The sequence below is a fragment of the Excalfactoria chinensis genome, chromosome 4, assembly GCF_039878825.1.
Source record: "Excalfactoria chinensis isolate bCotChi1 chromosome 4, bCotChi1.hap2, whole genome shotgun sequence".
Taxonomy (NCBI): Eukaryota; Metazoa; Chordata; class Aves; order Galliformes; family Phasianidae; genus Excalfactoria; species Excalfactoria chinensis.
The window spans coordinates 32,042,226-32,056,936 of NC_092828.1; the positions used below are offsets into that span (position 1 = coordinate 32,042,226).

General features: G+C 39.2%; 1 protein-coding gene across 2 annotated transcripts in view; it reads left to right on the top strand.

The window, feature by feature from the left end:
* ENPEP (glutamyl aminopeptidase) overlaps positions 1-12,282 on the top strand; it is a 32,366-nt gene extending 20,084 nt beyond the window's left edge. The window contains exons 9-20 of one of the 2 annotated variants that reach the window (XM_072335951.1): positions 434-499; positions 1,636-1,787; positions 5,374-5,453; positions 5,789-5,916; positions 6,062-6,117; positions 6,936-7,086; positions 7,865-7,938; positions 8,041-8,142; positions 8,244-8,414; positions 10,199-10,339; positions 11,733-11,811; positions 12,051-12,282. In XM_072335951.1, coding sequence (XP_072192052.1) covers positions 434-499; positions 1,636-1,787; positions 5,374-5,453; positions 5,789-5,916; positions 6,062-6,117; positions 6,936-7,086; positions 7,865-7,938; positions 8,041-8,142; positions 8,244-8,414; positions 10,199-10,339; positions 11,733-11,811; positions 12,051-12,200 — 1,350 coding nt within the window. In that variant the 3' untranslated portion in view covers positions 12,201-12,282. The remainder of the gene's footprint in view (positions 1-433; positions 500-1,635; positions 1,788-5,373; positions 5,454-5,788; positions 5,917-6,061; positions 6,118-6,935; positions 7,087-7,864; positions 7,939-8,040; positions 8,143-8,243; positions 8,415-10,198; positions 10,340-11,732; positions 11,812-12,050) is intronic. The other variant, XM_072335952.1, reaches the window with a different exon arrangement.
* The last annotated feature ends 2,429 nt before the right edge of the window (positions 12,283-14,711 follow it).

Below are 14,711 nucleotides of genomic sequence, written 5' to 3' on the forward strand. Positions count from 1 at the left end.
GAGTGATTTAAAGTATTTCAATACTTTCCCACCTACAACGTTATCACTCGAAAATGCTTCTTTTTTATTTAACAGACCTTTTCAGTATTTCTGAGGAACTTCTCCATATTTTCACCTTAGGCAAAGCTAGAAGCATTGCTTAGAGCAACCGCTTGCTTCCTGTACTCATGAAATTAAGGCAACAGATGTTGTTTTTTAGAACAGATTAAAACATTCCTGGGGCATTGTACAGGAATGCTGTTGTGGTGAATGCTGCCTGTAAAGATGGAGAAATAGACCAGTGTACAAATTGCTCAATGTCCCTCCAGGTTCAATAAAATGTCACCCACAGATGCTCCACACAACTGATCCTACTTGAATACATGTACTGTTTTCATAGGCAGCAATGAAAAAGAAAAATGATCATATTTTTACAGTCTTCTACCTTTTCTAGGCATATTTGAGGAACCACCATTTCCAGAATGCCAAGACACAACATTTTTGGGAAGCTCTGGAAATGGTACGTACCCAAGCTCTCACACAAGTTTCAGGTCTCACTCATCTGATTTCAATTTCCCAAATATTTTATATCCTATAGCTCTTCTGTCAATGAGAGATCATAAGCTAGGCAGTCTCCCAGCATATTACAACATCACTTGTTTCTAGAAACTTCGTATTATTGGAATAAGAAAAAGTGGAATAAGAAAAAAGAAAGGAGGCCTTGTTAACAAATAACCTGCTTCTGAAACAACCCTTCTGCCCTCCAAACTCACTTGATGGGTGAAAACACTCCTCATTCGCCACACACACACCACACTCTCAGTCATCTCTAACCAGATTCATGTGTTTGAAAGCTCTCAATATTATAAAGCTCTATTTCCCAATAGAAAAATGGCTTGTTCTGTGCCACACCACTTTCTGATCTTTCCCTTTCTTTATGGCAGACCTGTTTCTTCCTATCTCATTATCCTCTAGAAGCCTACATACATATGACCAGGTTCTTCCCTAATGCTATTAATTCCCCTTCCTTCCCTTCCCTCAGGGTGCACACTCATCCAACCCAAGTTGCACCCTTGTGTCCCCTTTATAGTTCCCTTTTTCTCCTTGATCTCATGCTTCTTCCTCCTCAGATATGCGCTCTCTCTGGTTCTCTGCATCTTCACATCACCAACTTTATCTGAAAAAGCATGCAGAGCATAACCCTTCCCTCACACTCAGCAGTCTGAGGAAGCAGAAGCAACTTTCTGCAGCTTCCACCTTTGGAACAGAAATTCCTGCTCCACAGAACAGACCAATTTTACATTAGTTTAGTTGCTGGTGATAACAGCGGCTCCCCATTCACACTTGAAACAAAGCATGCTGCAATGCAACTTCCAGCTTTGAGAAATCTTTTTACATCCTTCCTGTCCTGTTCTATCACTTTCTTTAAATAAAAACAGAGTGCTAGCTTGCAGCTTGCAAGGTGCCTCCCTCAAAGAACCCTCAGTATTCCTTGCCCATGTTACCAGCCATTCTCCTTCCCACAAAATCCTTATTTCCTCTGTCTGAGTTCAAGTTTCTAGATAATTCTTTCTATTAGAAATTATTTTGTTGCTGTAGTTTTTCTCTTTGTCCTGAGTTTGCTTTTGCCCTGCAACCTTCTCCCATCATTCACAGGCAAGTAATAAACCTGTAAGAGAAGTCATGGACACATGGACAAGGCAGATGGGCTACCCTGTTTTGGAGATGGGAAATAATTCAGTATTCACACAGAAACGTTTTCTCTTGGATCCCAATGCAGATATTTCTTATCCTCCTTCTGATCTCGGGTAAGACCCTACTGTAAATATCTGCCCAAACCAGGTAGAAATCCTGTACAGATACCCTCTCTTACTGACATACAAATAGGCAGCATTATACTCCCTCTTGATAAACCTACTCTCAGTGCTTGTTTAAAATAAAATAAATAAATAAAGCAGGAATTTAGATGCAAATATTACAAATTTAGGACAGCCTCAGCCCTTTGTCTCAGGGCTTCATCATCAATCACCACAGAATGAAATTGGACAGGGTCTCCCATAAGACTTCGTTTCCATACACAGACAGCTCAGATGATTGCAAGACATCTGCTGACTAACTACAAATTACAGTCTATCAGAATAAAGAAAACTGCCACAAAAATTGTCTCTACCCAGAAATCAGATATCATGACCCAGATATTTTGTACTACATAAACTTATTCCTTTTCCTACATGATGTAGGATGTATAATGTAATACAATACAGGGTCTTCTCTACATCTCTTAAAAGCACAAATTACTGTGAAATAATTAGTCATTAATAAGTTATACTGAGTCTTCTCCAGAGCTGTTTTCTTCCTTCTTAGCTCAGGCTAAGTGTCAAACAGCCATCTGAAAGAAACAAGAGTAGCCTTCTCAGGCTCTTATGTAGCCAGACAACCAGCTGTAGACACTTATTATCTATTCAAAACAGGTGGAATACTATAGCGAAGCGTATTTGTTATCAGATTATTAACTTATGGGGAGATGAATTCTGCCTGGGGATTGGAGGGACAGCACTGAAAAGCGAATAACTCTATATTATTCTTAGTCCCAATTTTTAGGCAACACAATTTTTCTAGTAGTTAGCAAAAGGTATTGAAATTAACTTGTATTAGGAAGGTTTAATTTCTTCAGCTAGACTGATAGAACAAAATCAGTAAAACTTGCCTGTATTGACAGCAATTAAGTCTGTCCAAATACACTTTCCCACTACCTGCTGCTAGCTATTTTTACATAAAGAGCAGGAACAGGAAGAAAATGAAGAAATAGTCGTTTTTTGTTTTTTGTTTTTTTGTTTTTTGTTTTGTTTTTGTTTTTTTTTTTTTTATGAAAAAGAAAGTACGTGAACAATAGAAGTTCCCCAGTATTGGCAGTTCTGGACAGACATCAAAAGAGTTAGGATGAGATTATTACCCAAGTATTTGTGATGTTGTTCTTCTCCCAACATAAGCAAAAAAAATTGCAGTGTTTTGAAGCAGCTCTAGCTCTCTAGCTGCAGACTCCATTCTTGTGCCATATGAAGAGTGGTGTTACAGACTATGCAGGCAAACAATACTTCTTTGTGTTAAAATCTTGACTTACTGCACTAAGATCTGAGAGAGTAAACTCAGGAATCCTACTTTTGCCTGACTTCAAGACTTGGAGGGCTTTGTCGCTTATTGAGTAGCATCCCAGCACGCTTCCTGCCTTAACCTGTCAGGAAGCTGAACTTTGTACTGTACCTGCCATTCCTAAAGTGAGGATGGAATTTGGTTTTGACTGTGCAATGTTTATAAATAGCTTCAAAATAAACTGTAATAATATATATCATAATGCTGATATTATCTGTTCTGGGACAGGCTTAATCTCTAGCTTAAAAGCTGACCTATTGGAAGTCAGTACCTCCCACTTCCAGCCTCACAGATGAAGATGAGGAAGGTCCTGAAGAGATTCTACCCCAAAATTGGACAGGCCCACGTAATTGTCTGGGTGCAGGGTTTTGATTTAAGCAGTGAAAACTCTTAAGTCTTATATATGCTTTATCCTCTGAAAACTTTGTGTGCAGTACCCTGATCTGCCTGCTTGTTTCAAGCTTGCTTGGTTTGAAAGAGTCCTCCCCTGAATGCTGACACTCAAAAGAAAAAGAAGTTTGAAACCTTGTGCTCTTAAAGTAGTGCTACTGGGCAAATATATAGCTGCAGTATAGCACATCAGGAACGTGACCTCAACACGCACAGCTGGGAGAACACAGATATTGTATTTGACATTCAGAAAAAGAATTTCTGTGTGCAGTCCCAAGACCACATAATCAAAACCAAATAAAATCTCCCTCCCCCCCCCCCATTAAATGCATTTAAAAGCCACTTAAAAAATAATATTTTATGTGCTTTCTCTCAAGGAAACACAATACTGAGGCTTCTGGCCAAACAATAACCTCTCTAAATTTTATGGCAATAAGCTCCAGAAGAGGACTCATAAAAACAAGTCCCAATAAATATATATATTTTTTTAGAAGATACAAAGCAATAGCTGACGTTTCTTCCTGAAGACAAGACATACAATTACCTTCATTTTGGCATTTCCTGAAAATTAACAACCAATCATTTAATACAGAGTTGTAAACAACTTTTCCTATAACACTTGTCACCAAGGTGTTTATATAGAAAAGTCTCCCTGGGTTGGACTGTAATATGGTAACATGGAACAGCAGATGATTACTCAAAAGGGCTTAGTAATTTCACCAGCACTATGTAGGCTGTTGTGCAAGTATGCTCACAGCATGCTCTGCCATCCTGTCCCCCTGAATGGCCCTTCACAGTCTTGGTCAGGCTGTGCTGTGGCTCTCTTACAGCCCTATTGTCTAACCTTCAGACTGTTCTCAACACATTTGGTTATGGGGCACAGCCCAGACTGAGAAGCCTGCATCTAGACACTGTGGCTACTCGTGGATATAAGGAGTGAGAAGTAAGGTCACATTTGGTATTTCAGTTTTCTCATCTGTTAAAAAGGTTTAATAACACTTAACCACTTGTTAATAACACTTAGCCACTTGTTTCAAGTGAGCACTGTGAAGATTAACTGGTGTCTGCACAGAGCCCTGGACATATTAACACTGACATGAATCATCCACGTACAACCATCTTTTACTAAATTAATTGCTGTGCTCCTTGTTAGGTTATTATCTGACATGATATGAAGATGGTACTTAAAAGATCTGCACGTTCCAGTGTTATGGTAATAAGCTACACAGTATAACACACCAGAAATTCATCTGCACAGTCTCTGATTGTGGGTAATTACCCTCTCCAGCATAGTCACCAAGAGGGGGAGGCTTATTCAGAAGGATATGGCCCTAACACTTATACTGATTTTCTAAAAATAAAAAAAGAAATGATTCTCTGTAGACACATAATCAACAACATACCGTAGTAACTTAGACTAACACATCAACGTTGGATTCTGGACAAAACCTTACTCTACTCCCTTTCTTAGCTCACCAGACACATTTTGAGAACTTTCTATAAATACAAAGAGAAGCTATTTTTATTCTCCATCTCTAGAACATCAACACAGACATTTCATGCTTTTTATTTTGCTTTTTGGGGAATATAACTGCCCCAATCATACCACAGCAATGTCTGACATTTTGTCCTCTGAATAGAGTATCACAGTACAGAAATGTCTTTGTAACGTAGACAACAGCTATTGGTAAAAAGCTCGGGAGGGAGAGTTATGAAGGATATTTGTTAGATGAATATGTTGCTTCATAAGACATGATGCACACATTTAGCCCAATACAAGCATATGCTGGAGTTTTATTTTTAGCATTTGCTTTCAAATATAATTTGATTATCTTTCCCTTTAAATAATTTCAGTTACAAATGGAATATACCAGTGAAATGGGGACTGGGGAATTCAACAAATTACACGGTCTACAACACCTCTGATTCTGCAGGTAAACTTCCTTGATTCTTTTATGAGTAATAAATAAATAAAGATTTTCAGTATCATTTTTTTCAGCCTATTCACAGAGGTCTCCATTTTAAATTTAACAAACCAGCTGCCCCAGTGTAACTCATCATTTTAAAACAAGTGCCAGTATCCAGTCCATAATGCCCACACTAACTCATAAGGACTCAAAGCCATTTAAAAAAAGAAATAACTAAGTCAAGGCTTGGATCTTGTTTTGATACTTATTAAAACCAAATATTACTTTCGGAATCAAGGCATCTCCAGTGAGTTCTGTGTTATTTAAGATGCACCAACTAATCACTGTTTGTTTGTTTTCAGGAATTACAATAACATCACCTGCTAATTCCTTTCTGAACGTTAATCCACACCACATTGGATTCTATCGTGTGAAATACGATAGTCAAAATTGGGTCACATTAAGCACAATGCTGGTCAACAACCATGAAGTGAGTGTCACACTATTAACCTGTCTGGTTGGTCTCTAACAGAGGTTTATAAAGGCAGGCTGCTTTTTTTGGGGGGGTGGGGTGGGGGGGGAGTTCTGCAAATAATCCATGTATTTTTGATGACTTTCATCTACTTTCTGTACAGACGTTTTCAGCTGCTGACCGTGCAGGGATTTTGGATGATGCCTTTTCCTTAGCAAGGTAAACTAATTCCCCGCAGAGTCCAGCAGATGTTTCTCAGTTTCTCAGTTTCCATTTTCCATTAACTAGAATTAACTCGAGTGGCTAAAAGAAATTTTCTGAATTTGTCTTGTTTTTTACCTTATGTTTCCCTTTCAAAGGAGCAAATAAGAGTATGCATTAGTAGCTTGCAGCGTCAACATAGTCAAGACCAATGATCCCTCTCTACTCAGTGGAGGAAAAAGGATGTCTTTAATTGCAGAGGTTTCAGGAAGGGGTACTTATATCATGTAGGAAATGATTATAGAAGTACTTCAGAAGAAGCTATGCATCCAGAATATCAGAAGCATGCCTAGAACACATAGATTGGCATTAGGAACTTACCACCACCTTATCTATCTTCATTAGAAACATGGTTGGAAACTCCTAGCTCTTGTACCCAGCCTCACTGATTCAGATAAACTTTGGGTGAGCTCTGTTAACAACTACAAAGTCTGAAGCTCCCCAGCACTTCGGAATGTCTACAGAAGTAGCGATTTCTTCTGTATGGCTGGTGTTAATGTAGTCAGTTAAGGGCTACACACTTCTGGGGACTCTGGACCCATATAATATGGGCAACTTCCTCATTACAGCAAGAGCTTCTGCAATTAGGCATTCACCAACAGCGATTCTCAGTGGTGTCTTTGCAAAACACCTCTAGATTCAATTCCAGACTATTTTCCCCCTCCTAAAATTCATCATTTCAGACCTTGTAAAGTGAGTAGTGTTCTAGCATCTTTAAAGAAGCAAGTTCTCCAAGTCCATCTAAATAACAGAAGTTCTGTTTTTTCACTTCTCAGAGCTGGACTTGTGGATTACTCTGTTCCCCTGGAGCTCACAAGATACCTAATAAATGAAACACATTATTTACCTTGGCACAGAGCTATATCAGCTGTGACTTACATTGCAGACATGCTTGAAGACGATACAAATCTCTATCTCCGGTTTCAGGTGATGAAGCAAAAATACACTCCTTCATGGTATCAGTAGATCTGACAGTTGAGAATCTGCAAGGGCAATAATATTGAAGTTTGATTGATTTTCAGTGTTGCTGAGCTATCAGTAATTAGTTTTTGTTACTGTACTCTTAAACAAATGCTAAAAACTGCTTAGCACTGATTTCTGAATTACCTGAACTGCCAATTCAGGTCTTTGTATTTGGAGGATTTCCTCCAAATTATGCCTGCTTACTCTTATAATCAATCACCATAAGTCACAGTACAGAGATCTGTTTGTCAAGGCTGTCCTGCATACAACAAATAAGTATGTACAGGGCAGCAAGAGCTCTGACACCTGTCCTCAGCACGAAGGATGACTGTATCTCAATATGGCAGTCAGAAGATTTGACAGTTGACCTGAAGCTGAACATGATTTAATGGTCACTAAAATAACTATGTCCTTAAGTCAAGATTAACTTTGGGAAAAAGTTATGGCACTGTGCCCTTGCTATACCCTGGCTTCCATTCTGGGGCAAAGACGAAGCTGGAGAGAAGCAAGCTGACTTTTGTTCTACCAGCATATCAGTGTTACAAGAAAGAATGCATGAACACGTTCAGATTTGACGTGTCATGGTGAGCTAAAAAGATCATGTGTGTGTGTGTGTGTGTTTGTATCCCTTTTCGTTTAAGATATGGTAGATCTTGGAAAATGAAAGGGAATAAATTATAAATGTAAATATACCGCCATTTAATGAAATCTATATGAACAACCATCTCTTTTTCTATCCCAGGAATACTTCAGTTATCTGGTAAAACCCATTGTGAATAAACTGAGCTGGACTGATACTGGAAGTCATCTGGACAGGTTGGACAATCTTTTTACTTTTCTTTATCATATAACTGTTGGATTCAAGGAGTGCTAAGCAGAAGGGAAATATTTCCATCTCTCTTCCCCCCTCTTTTAAAGGCTTCTTCGTGCATCTGTTCTAGACTTTGCGTGCAGTATGAATGATGCAGAATCTCTTAAAAATGCTTCTCAACAATTTGAGCAATGGCTACAAGGACAAACGTGAGTTCTTATGGGTTCTGGCAAAGGACACTGCGTGTGACTTGGTCACAAATCTCCAGCAGGAAAAGTGGGAAAAATATTAAAACACTTTTTTTTCCTAGCATTGCTGTAAATCTCAGACTCCTGGTATACCGCTATGGGATGCGGAATTCAGGAAATGAGTCATCATGGAATTACATGTTTGAGAAATACCAGGAAACTCCGTTAGCACAAGAAAAAGAAAAACTTCTGTATGGCCTGGCATCAGTGAATAACATCACCCTTTTGGACAGGTGATTTCAATACACAAAGATTATTCTTTATCTAGAGCTGCTATTATTCACTGTTTACTCTTTCATTTCTCTTCTTTCCTGTGCAGACATCTTTGTCAGATTACAGCATGCAGAATGCAACACATTCTCAAGAACAGCTATTTAACACCCACCTCTGAGATTGCATTATAGGAGAAAAAAGCCTTGCTACTTTAGTGGACAGATAATGAACACATGGTAGTTTCTGCAAACAATCGTCAGCCTTCAGCTTTTCCAACAGTACCTTTACCCTGTGTAATTTTAGCTGCCTAATAGTGAGGCATCAGGAGAAAATTCCTATTCTACATTTCCTCTATAATCAGGAAAGAAAGACATGACTGTTCATCCCAGACCAGGTATGGGATCCCATCAGTGGGAAAAACTGCATTCAGCAGTGGGGAATCTGGATACTGTACTGTTCTGTGCAGCTGTCAGACCAAGTGAACATTTACCCAGGCTGCCACTCTGCTGGGATGCACCAACTCCTTTAAGTGTATCTCACACCTTGGCATGTAGCTGCACCATAGAGCAGAGCTGCTGGCAAATGTCCTCACTGAAGCCATTTACCACTTTGTTGGAGCCCTGTTTAAATATCGTGAAATGGAGTGGTCTGCTTGAAAGTTCAGACAAGATGGAATAAGGAAATATAGGAGATACAGGAACAGTTAATATATAAGATGATTAGAATAGTGGTAGGAGGTAACTCTATTCATAATTTTTGTAGCCATAATAGCCATAACCTAAAGGCAATTGATAACTAATCACTGTCATGATGAGGACATAAATTAATAATCTATATCAACCTAAATTTGCTGAAAATAAAGAACCGCTCCTAAATTAGGGAGAATGTATATATTAATTTACTATTAAAACAATAAAGGAGGGAAACAGAGCAAACAGGTTGATAAAGTTGTTCCTGTCACTAGCAAATAGGAAAGAATGAAAAAGCCTTAATCCAAGCACATAACAGCCTAAGGGTGGTCTTCTACAGCTGCTGCTGTGAAGCTAATACCATGGTCCTTATCACCCTGCACATGTGCATGGTAAGGGCCCCCTCCTCTGTCAGCCAGAATTATTTGTGCTGTGAGTGGGAGAATAACTGCAGCACATGCAGATGGGCTGTGCCCAAATTAATTCATTTGTGTAAATAAGGATTTCAGAAACAAAGCAACAGCCCAGATTTCAGCATGAGCACATGTCCTCATGGTCCAAAAAGATCTTTATAGCCTGGACTGCTACTTTTAGTTAGGTTACTATGGTTAGGCTGTGGTTGAACTTGATGATCTTTGAGGTCTTTTCTAACCTGGGTAATTCTATGATTCTATGGTTCCATTTTTGATGTTTGGATGGGCTGCTGACTGCTCCAACATTGTTTTCACTGCATGATTAAAATACTGAAATACTACTGGCTTTTAGGGATTTCAAAGAAACTTAAGATGTGTAAGTTCTGCTTCTTTCCTAAAGAAATGTCTAATTCTTCAGGTTTCTTTCAGTATACTATTATTTCATGATACAGTTCTCAACATATAGATAGTTACGTTTTAGATTAGTGTAGTTCACCTTTCAGATGCTCTAGTCTAAAATAGTATAACTACTTGTAAACAAGCTGTAGAATAAGGTGGCAAAAACTTGGCAGATGTAGATACTAACATTGCATTATTTTTCATTCTCCTCAGTTAAGACTTCATTGAAAGTGTTAAGTTACTATTTGCTTTCCCTAGGCATTCTCAAAAGGTTCACACTGATCTTTATGGGATTTCTCTTAGGTATCTGAAATATGTCTACAACTCCAGCCTTATCAAAAGCCAAGATGTGTTCACAGTTTTGAGATACATTTCCTATAACATGTATGGAAAAACAATGGCCTGGGACTGGATTCGTCTTAACTGGGAATACTTAGTTGGCAGGTATGTGAAGCAACTCATTTGGAATTTTAGATCTACATTCGCTTGTGCATCTTCTCATACACCAGGCCCTTTCTATTTTCATTTCTATTTTCAGCTATACAGCTATAATCACTGCCTTCTACTTTTTTTTTTTCTTTTTTTTTTTTTTTTTTTTTTTTTTCTGGAAAGGCAAAGTTTGACATTGTTCTTTAATTTCCATAAAAGCAAGTGCTTCTTATAGTCAGCTCATATTTATTATGGAAACCAAAAGCATATTCAGCCTGGAAAAGAGGAGGCTCAGGGGAGACCTCATTGCTCTCTATAACTTCCTGAAGTTGTAGTGAGCTGGGGGTCGGCCTCTTCTCTCGTGTCATTAATGATAGGACCAGAGGGAATGGTTTCAAGCTACAGCAGGGGAGATTCAGGCTGGACATTAGGAGGTATTACTTCTCAGAAAGGGTGGTCAGGCACTGGAATGGACTGCCCAGGAAGGTGGTGGAGTCACTGACCCTGGGGGTGTTCAAGGAAAGACTGGATATTTGTGTTGAGGGACATGGTTTAGTGGGAGCTATTAGTAATAGGTGAACAGTTGGCCTGGATGATCTTTTAGGCCTTTTCCAACCTTGGTGATTCTATGTTTCTATGATTCTATGATTCTATATGCAACACAATCGTAGCCACCTGCTATGAAAAAATATTTTGTTGCTAACTTAGAAACCATTCTTTCCCTAAATAACCACTATCAAGAAACAGTGATTAAAAAAGTATAAAAAGTTCTTCCAGTGTGTAGAAATCTTGCAATTGGACAGAAATACTCTGCAATAGTCATGTGTTCATGCTGATGTAGAGTTTTCTTTTTATAGATTTCATAACAAGAAGATGGTGTACAGAGAGGTAGTATTAGAATTCCTTCTGAGGGTGATAGCAAGCAGCATAGGTAAAGATGAGCAGCTGAATTAAGAGTACACCATTTAGTTTTGCTCTTCACTCTCCTTCCTTCCCCTTTTAAACAATGTGTGAAGGCAAACACACCTGCCAGCCTAGAGCTGTGAACCAGACTGCATTTCTGTTGCTCAGCAGTTTGGTTCCAAAACAGCAGGAAGTCCTGAGAGGAAAAAAAAAAAAAAGTCTTTAAACACACAATTTCCAATGTGAAACAATAAGGTAATGGCTGTAAAATTAAAAAGCAAAACAAAATAAAACAAACAGAAAAGATCATTCCATTAGTTGACATATTTTAGAACAGGTATTCTGTAGGAGCACTATTTTTCAAGTATTTCCAAAAATACCAAAGTTTGGGTGCATGTTTTGTTATATTGCATTTAGAAGTTTAAGATTCAGATAACTGACTGTGCCCTTTATCTTGAACAGTTTTGCATCAAATGTTGTTTGATGTTTTGTTTTGTTTTCCTAGATTCACTATCAATGATAGAAACCTTGGCCGCATAGTAACTATCAGCCAAAACTTCAACACTGACCTCCAGCTTTGGCAGGTACGGTGCCAGCATTTCTCTTGGTTTTATGAAGGCATGTTTTGGAACCTACTAGTTGGAAAGCTTAATTTTTTATCCACTAAGTGTGTACAGCAGTATGAATTATATCCAGTATTACAAGCCTGAACTTCAATATTTCACTTAGCCAAAATTGCACTTATCTGGTTCCCATAAAAACCTACTTGCCCAGAAGTAGTGTGATTTTCTTCATGTCAGTTCTTTTTCTCTCTCTTTTCCAGATGGAAAATTTCTTTGAGAAATATCCTAATGCTGGGGCAGGAGAATTGCCCAGGAGTCAGTCAATCGAGCAGGTCAAGAACAATATTCAGTGGCTGAAAGAAAACAAGGAGGAGATACAAATGTGGCTAGAGGCATGGACAGGCCCTTGAAGTCTTTGTTAAAAACATCAGGCACTCATTCTGGGCATGCAGATCCTCAGATATTTAGCAATGTGGATTTCTCAACTAGGCAACTTAGAGGACCAAGGTCTATTATTTTTCCTACAGACACTCAGGAGACCACTGCCAGAGCAGTGTTTGTATAGCTGCTGATCCTGGATCCTGCCAGTGCTTGTGCGCATGAATAGCTTTATATTTTGAGATATCAATTTCCCTGAACAAATAGGACAAATATTTCGAGTTATTCAAGGCAGAAGTGATGGCAGCAAGGGGTCCTTGCTGATCAAGCTGGTCTCAGATCTTCCATGAACCACTCTGAAAATCTACTTCTTGGTTCATACAGAAGTATATCTACTACACTCAGGGATTCCTTTCCAAGTGCACCTTGTGGGACCTTTGGATATTAAGCAGCAATATTAACTTTGCCTGAAAATCATCCCCTATATTTATATCCATACAAATTTTACATTTGGAATTCAGCTCTGACTCCTTATACTTCAAAAAGGCCAGTTAAGCTTCCTCCTCCACTGATTTTGGAAGTTTAACTACAGGTACACAAATGATCAATATTATCGGCTTCTTTTTCAATGTTATTAGTTGAAATTCTGTAGCTTAGGGAAGCGGGTGTCTTGGTTATTTTTGTCTTATTTCTAAGTCTTGTCAAAAGAACTTATGGCAGCCATTACTGCAAACAAGATAGATGGTACTTTGTCTTTTTTCTTAAGGAAAAATAAAATTTAAAAATCTATCTGGAATTTCACCTTTTTCTAATAATAGGAAAAGCATGCAGAAAAGCAGTTACTTCATAGTCCAGCTATATGGTACATACAGCTGTAGTGACTTTAAAGGGGGAAAAATGTATTATCGTCTCTGAAGAACTGTAAATATGGCAAAATGAGGTAGGGGGAACAATTCAGTCCACTGCAGAAGCAGAGGAAGCAAACAAATGACTCTCCATTTCCAGTCCCTCTGTCACTGCTAGTCTAGAGAAGGCACAGGGGCATCTCTGCCTGCCTGCCCTGGGTTGTGTACTGACATGGCACAGGTAGCACACATCAGCATCAGCACCATCTTCATGGCCTTCTTCCCTGCTCTTCTTAGTGGAAAGAAGCAGCAGGAGTGAGCCAGCTTGAGCTGGCCCCTGTCTGAGTGCCCTGGGAGCAGGACTGTAAGCATCTTCCTTTTTGTAGACCTGAAAGAGGTGAGGCACAGCTGTCTGGAAACTACAGGGGGATGGGATGATAGAAGCATGGAATAACACTTGTCTTTCCTTCATCCATTCCAAGGGATAGCACTGAAGAGATGGCTCTAATGTACATAAATTCTGGGGTGCAAGAGAAGCATAAATAGGCCCAGATGGAAAGACCATACCCCACTCCTCCAGGAGATTTCAGGCTGGTATAGATTTGGGCCTCTCCCAAGATACCCAAACAGCTGTGGCAAGTCCAGACAGACCTGGTGACCAAGCCAGTCATTCTGTGAAAGGAAAATGTCAGTAGCCATTTACCTAATGTAAACAAAATACAATAGGGTGTTGACTAAGAGCAGTTACAACATAATGTATACGCCAGCTTCTCTTCAAGGCAAAGTGTCGGCAAAGGGCCAAGCAATTTCTTCCAGCTTTTGTAACAGCTCACTCTGACACGCAGAGAACTGTGAGAGTGAAGCAGCTACCTAGATGCAAGCTACCAGCAGGTCAGGATGTAGGGAGAGGGCCAGCCCTGTTCAGCTACCTGCTCCAGAAGAGATATGGCAATTGTTATGCATTGTTTTCTTCTTCCAGGGAGTGAATTGAAACAACAGAAGGCACCTCTCTTGGTTTCAAGGTCACGAACTGGTTTGGTTGCCCCACGCTGTAATGCTATTGGCATGTTGTAAGGTTGTGGCTCTACAGCAGCGTGTATGGTCAGCTAACACTGTGCTACCAGTGCTGTATGCTTTGACTGCAGGTTTTTAACTCCAGCCAAGCATGACATGTAATAATATAGAACTGAGATGAAGATGCTAGAGCATGTAAATCAGTGGTTTGCCCTTTAAAGAAAGACAATGAAATTTAGCAGAAATGACTGACCCTACAGCCTTCCCTATGCTTCTGCCACAATTCCCTATAGGAAGAAATGTATGAGATACTATGGAAATTAGGTAAGATTAAATAGTTACTTCCAAAGATTTGTGTCCTTTGTTATATGTAGATCCTACTACCATGGAGTAGGATCAAGCTTGCCAACCTCGTTAGCTACAGTAGGAAGCTGTCATCAGGGAAAGCAGTCAAGAAGATTTACTACAGTGCTGGAAAGCTCTAGCAAAAGCAGCCTTCAAGCAAATCCCACAGACATACCACTGGGCACATATTGGCAGTATTATGTATCACTGTTGTAGGAAACAAACTAAAAAAAAAAAAGAAAGAACAACAACAAAAAAAAAAACTTCAATTGGAAAGACAGAAAAATACCACCAAGGCAAATTGGGAGCAGGGAGCTGAGGACAAGCCTGAGCCAGTAC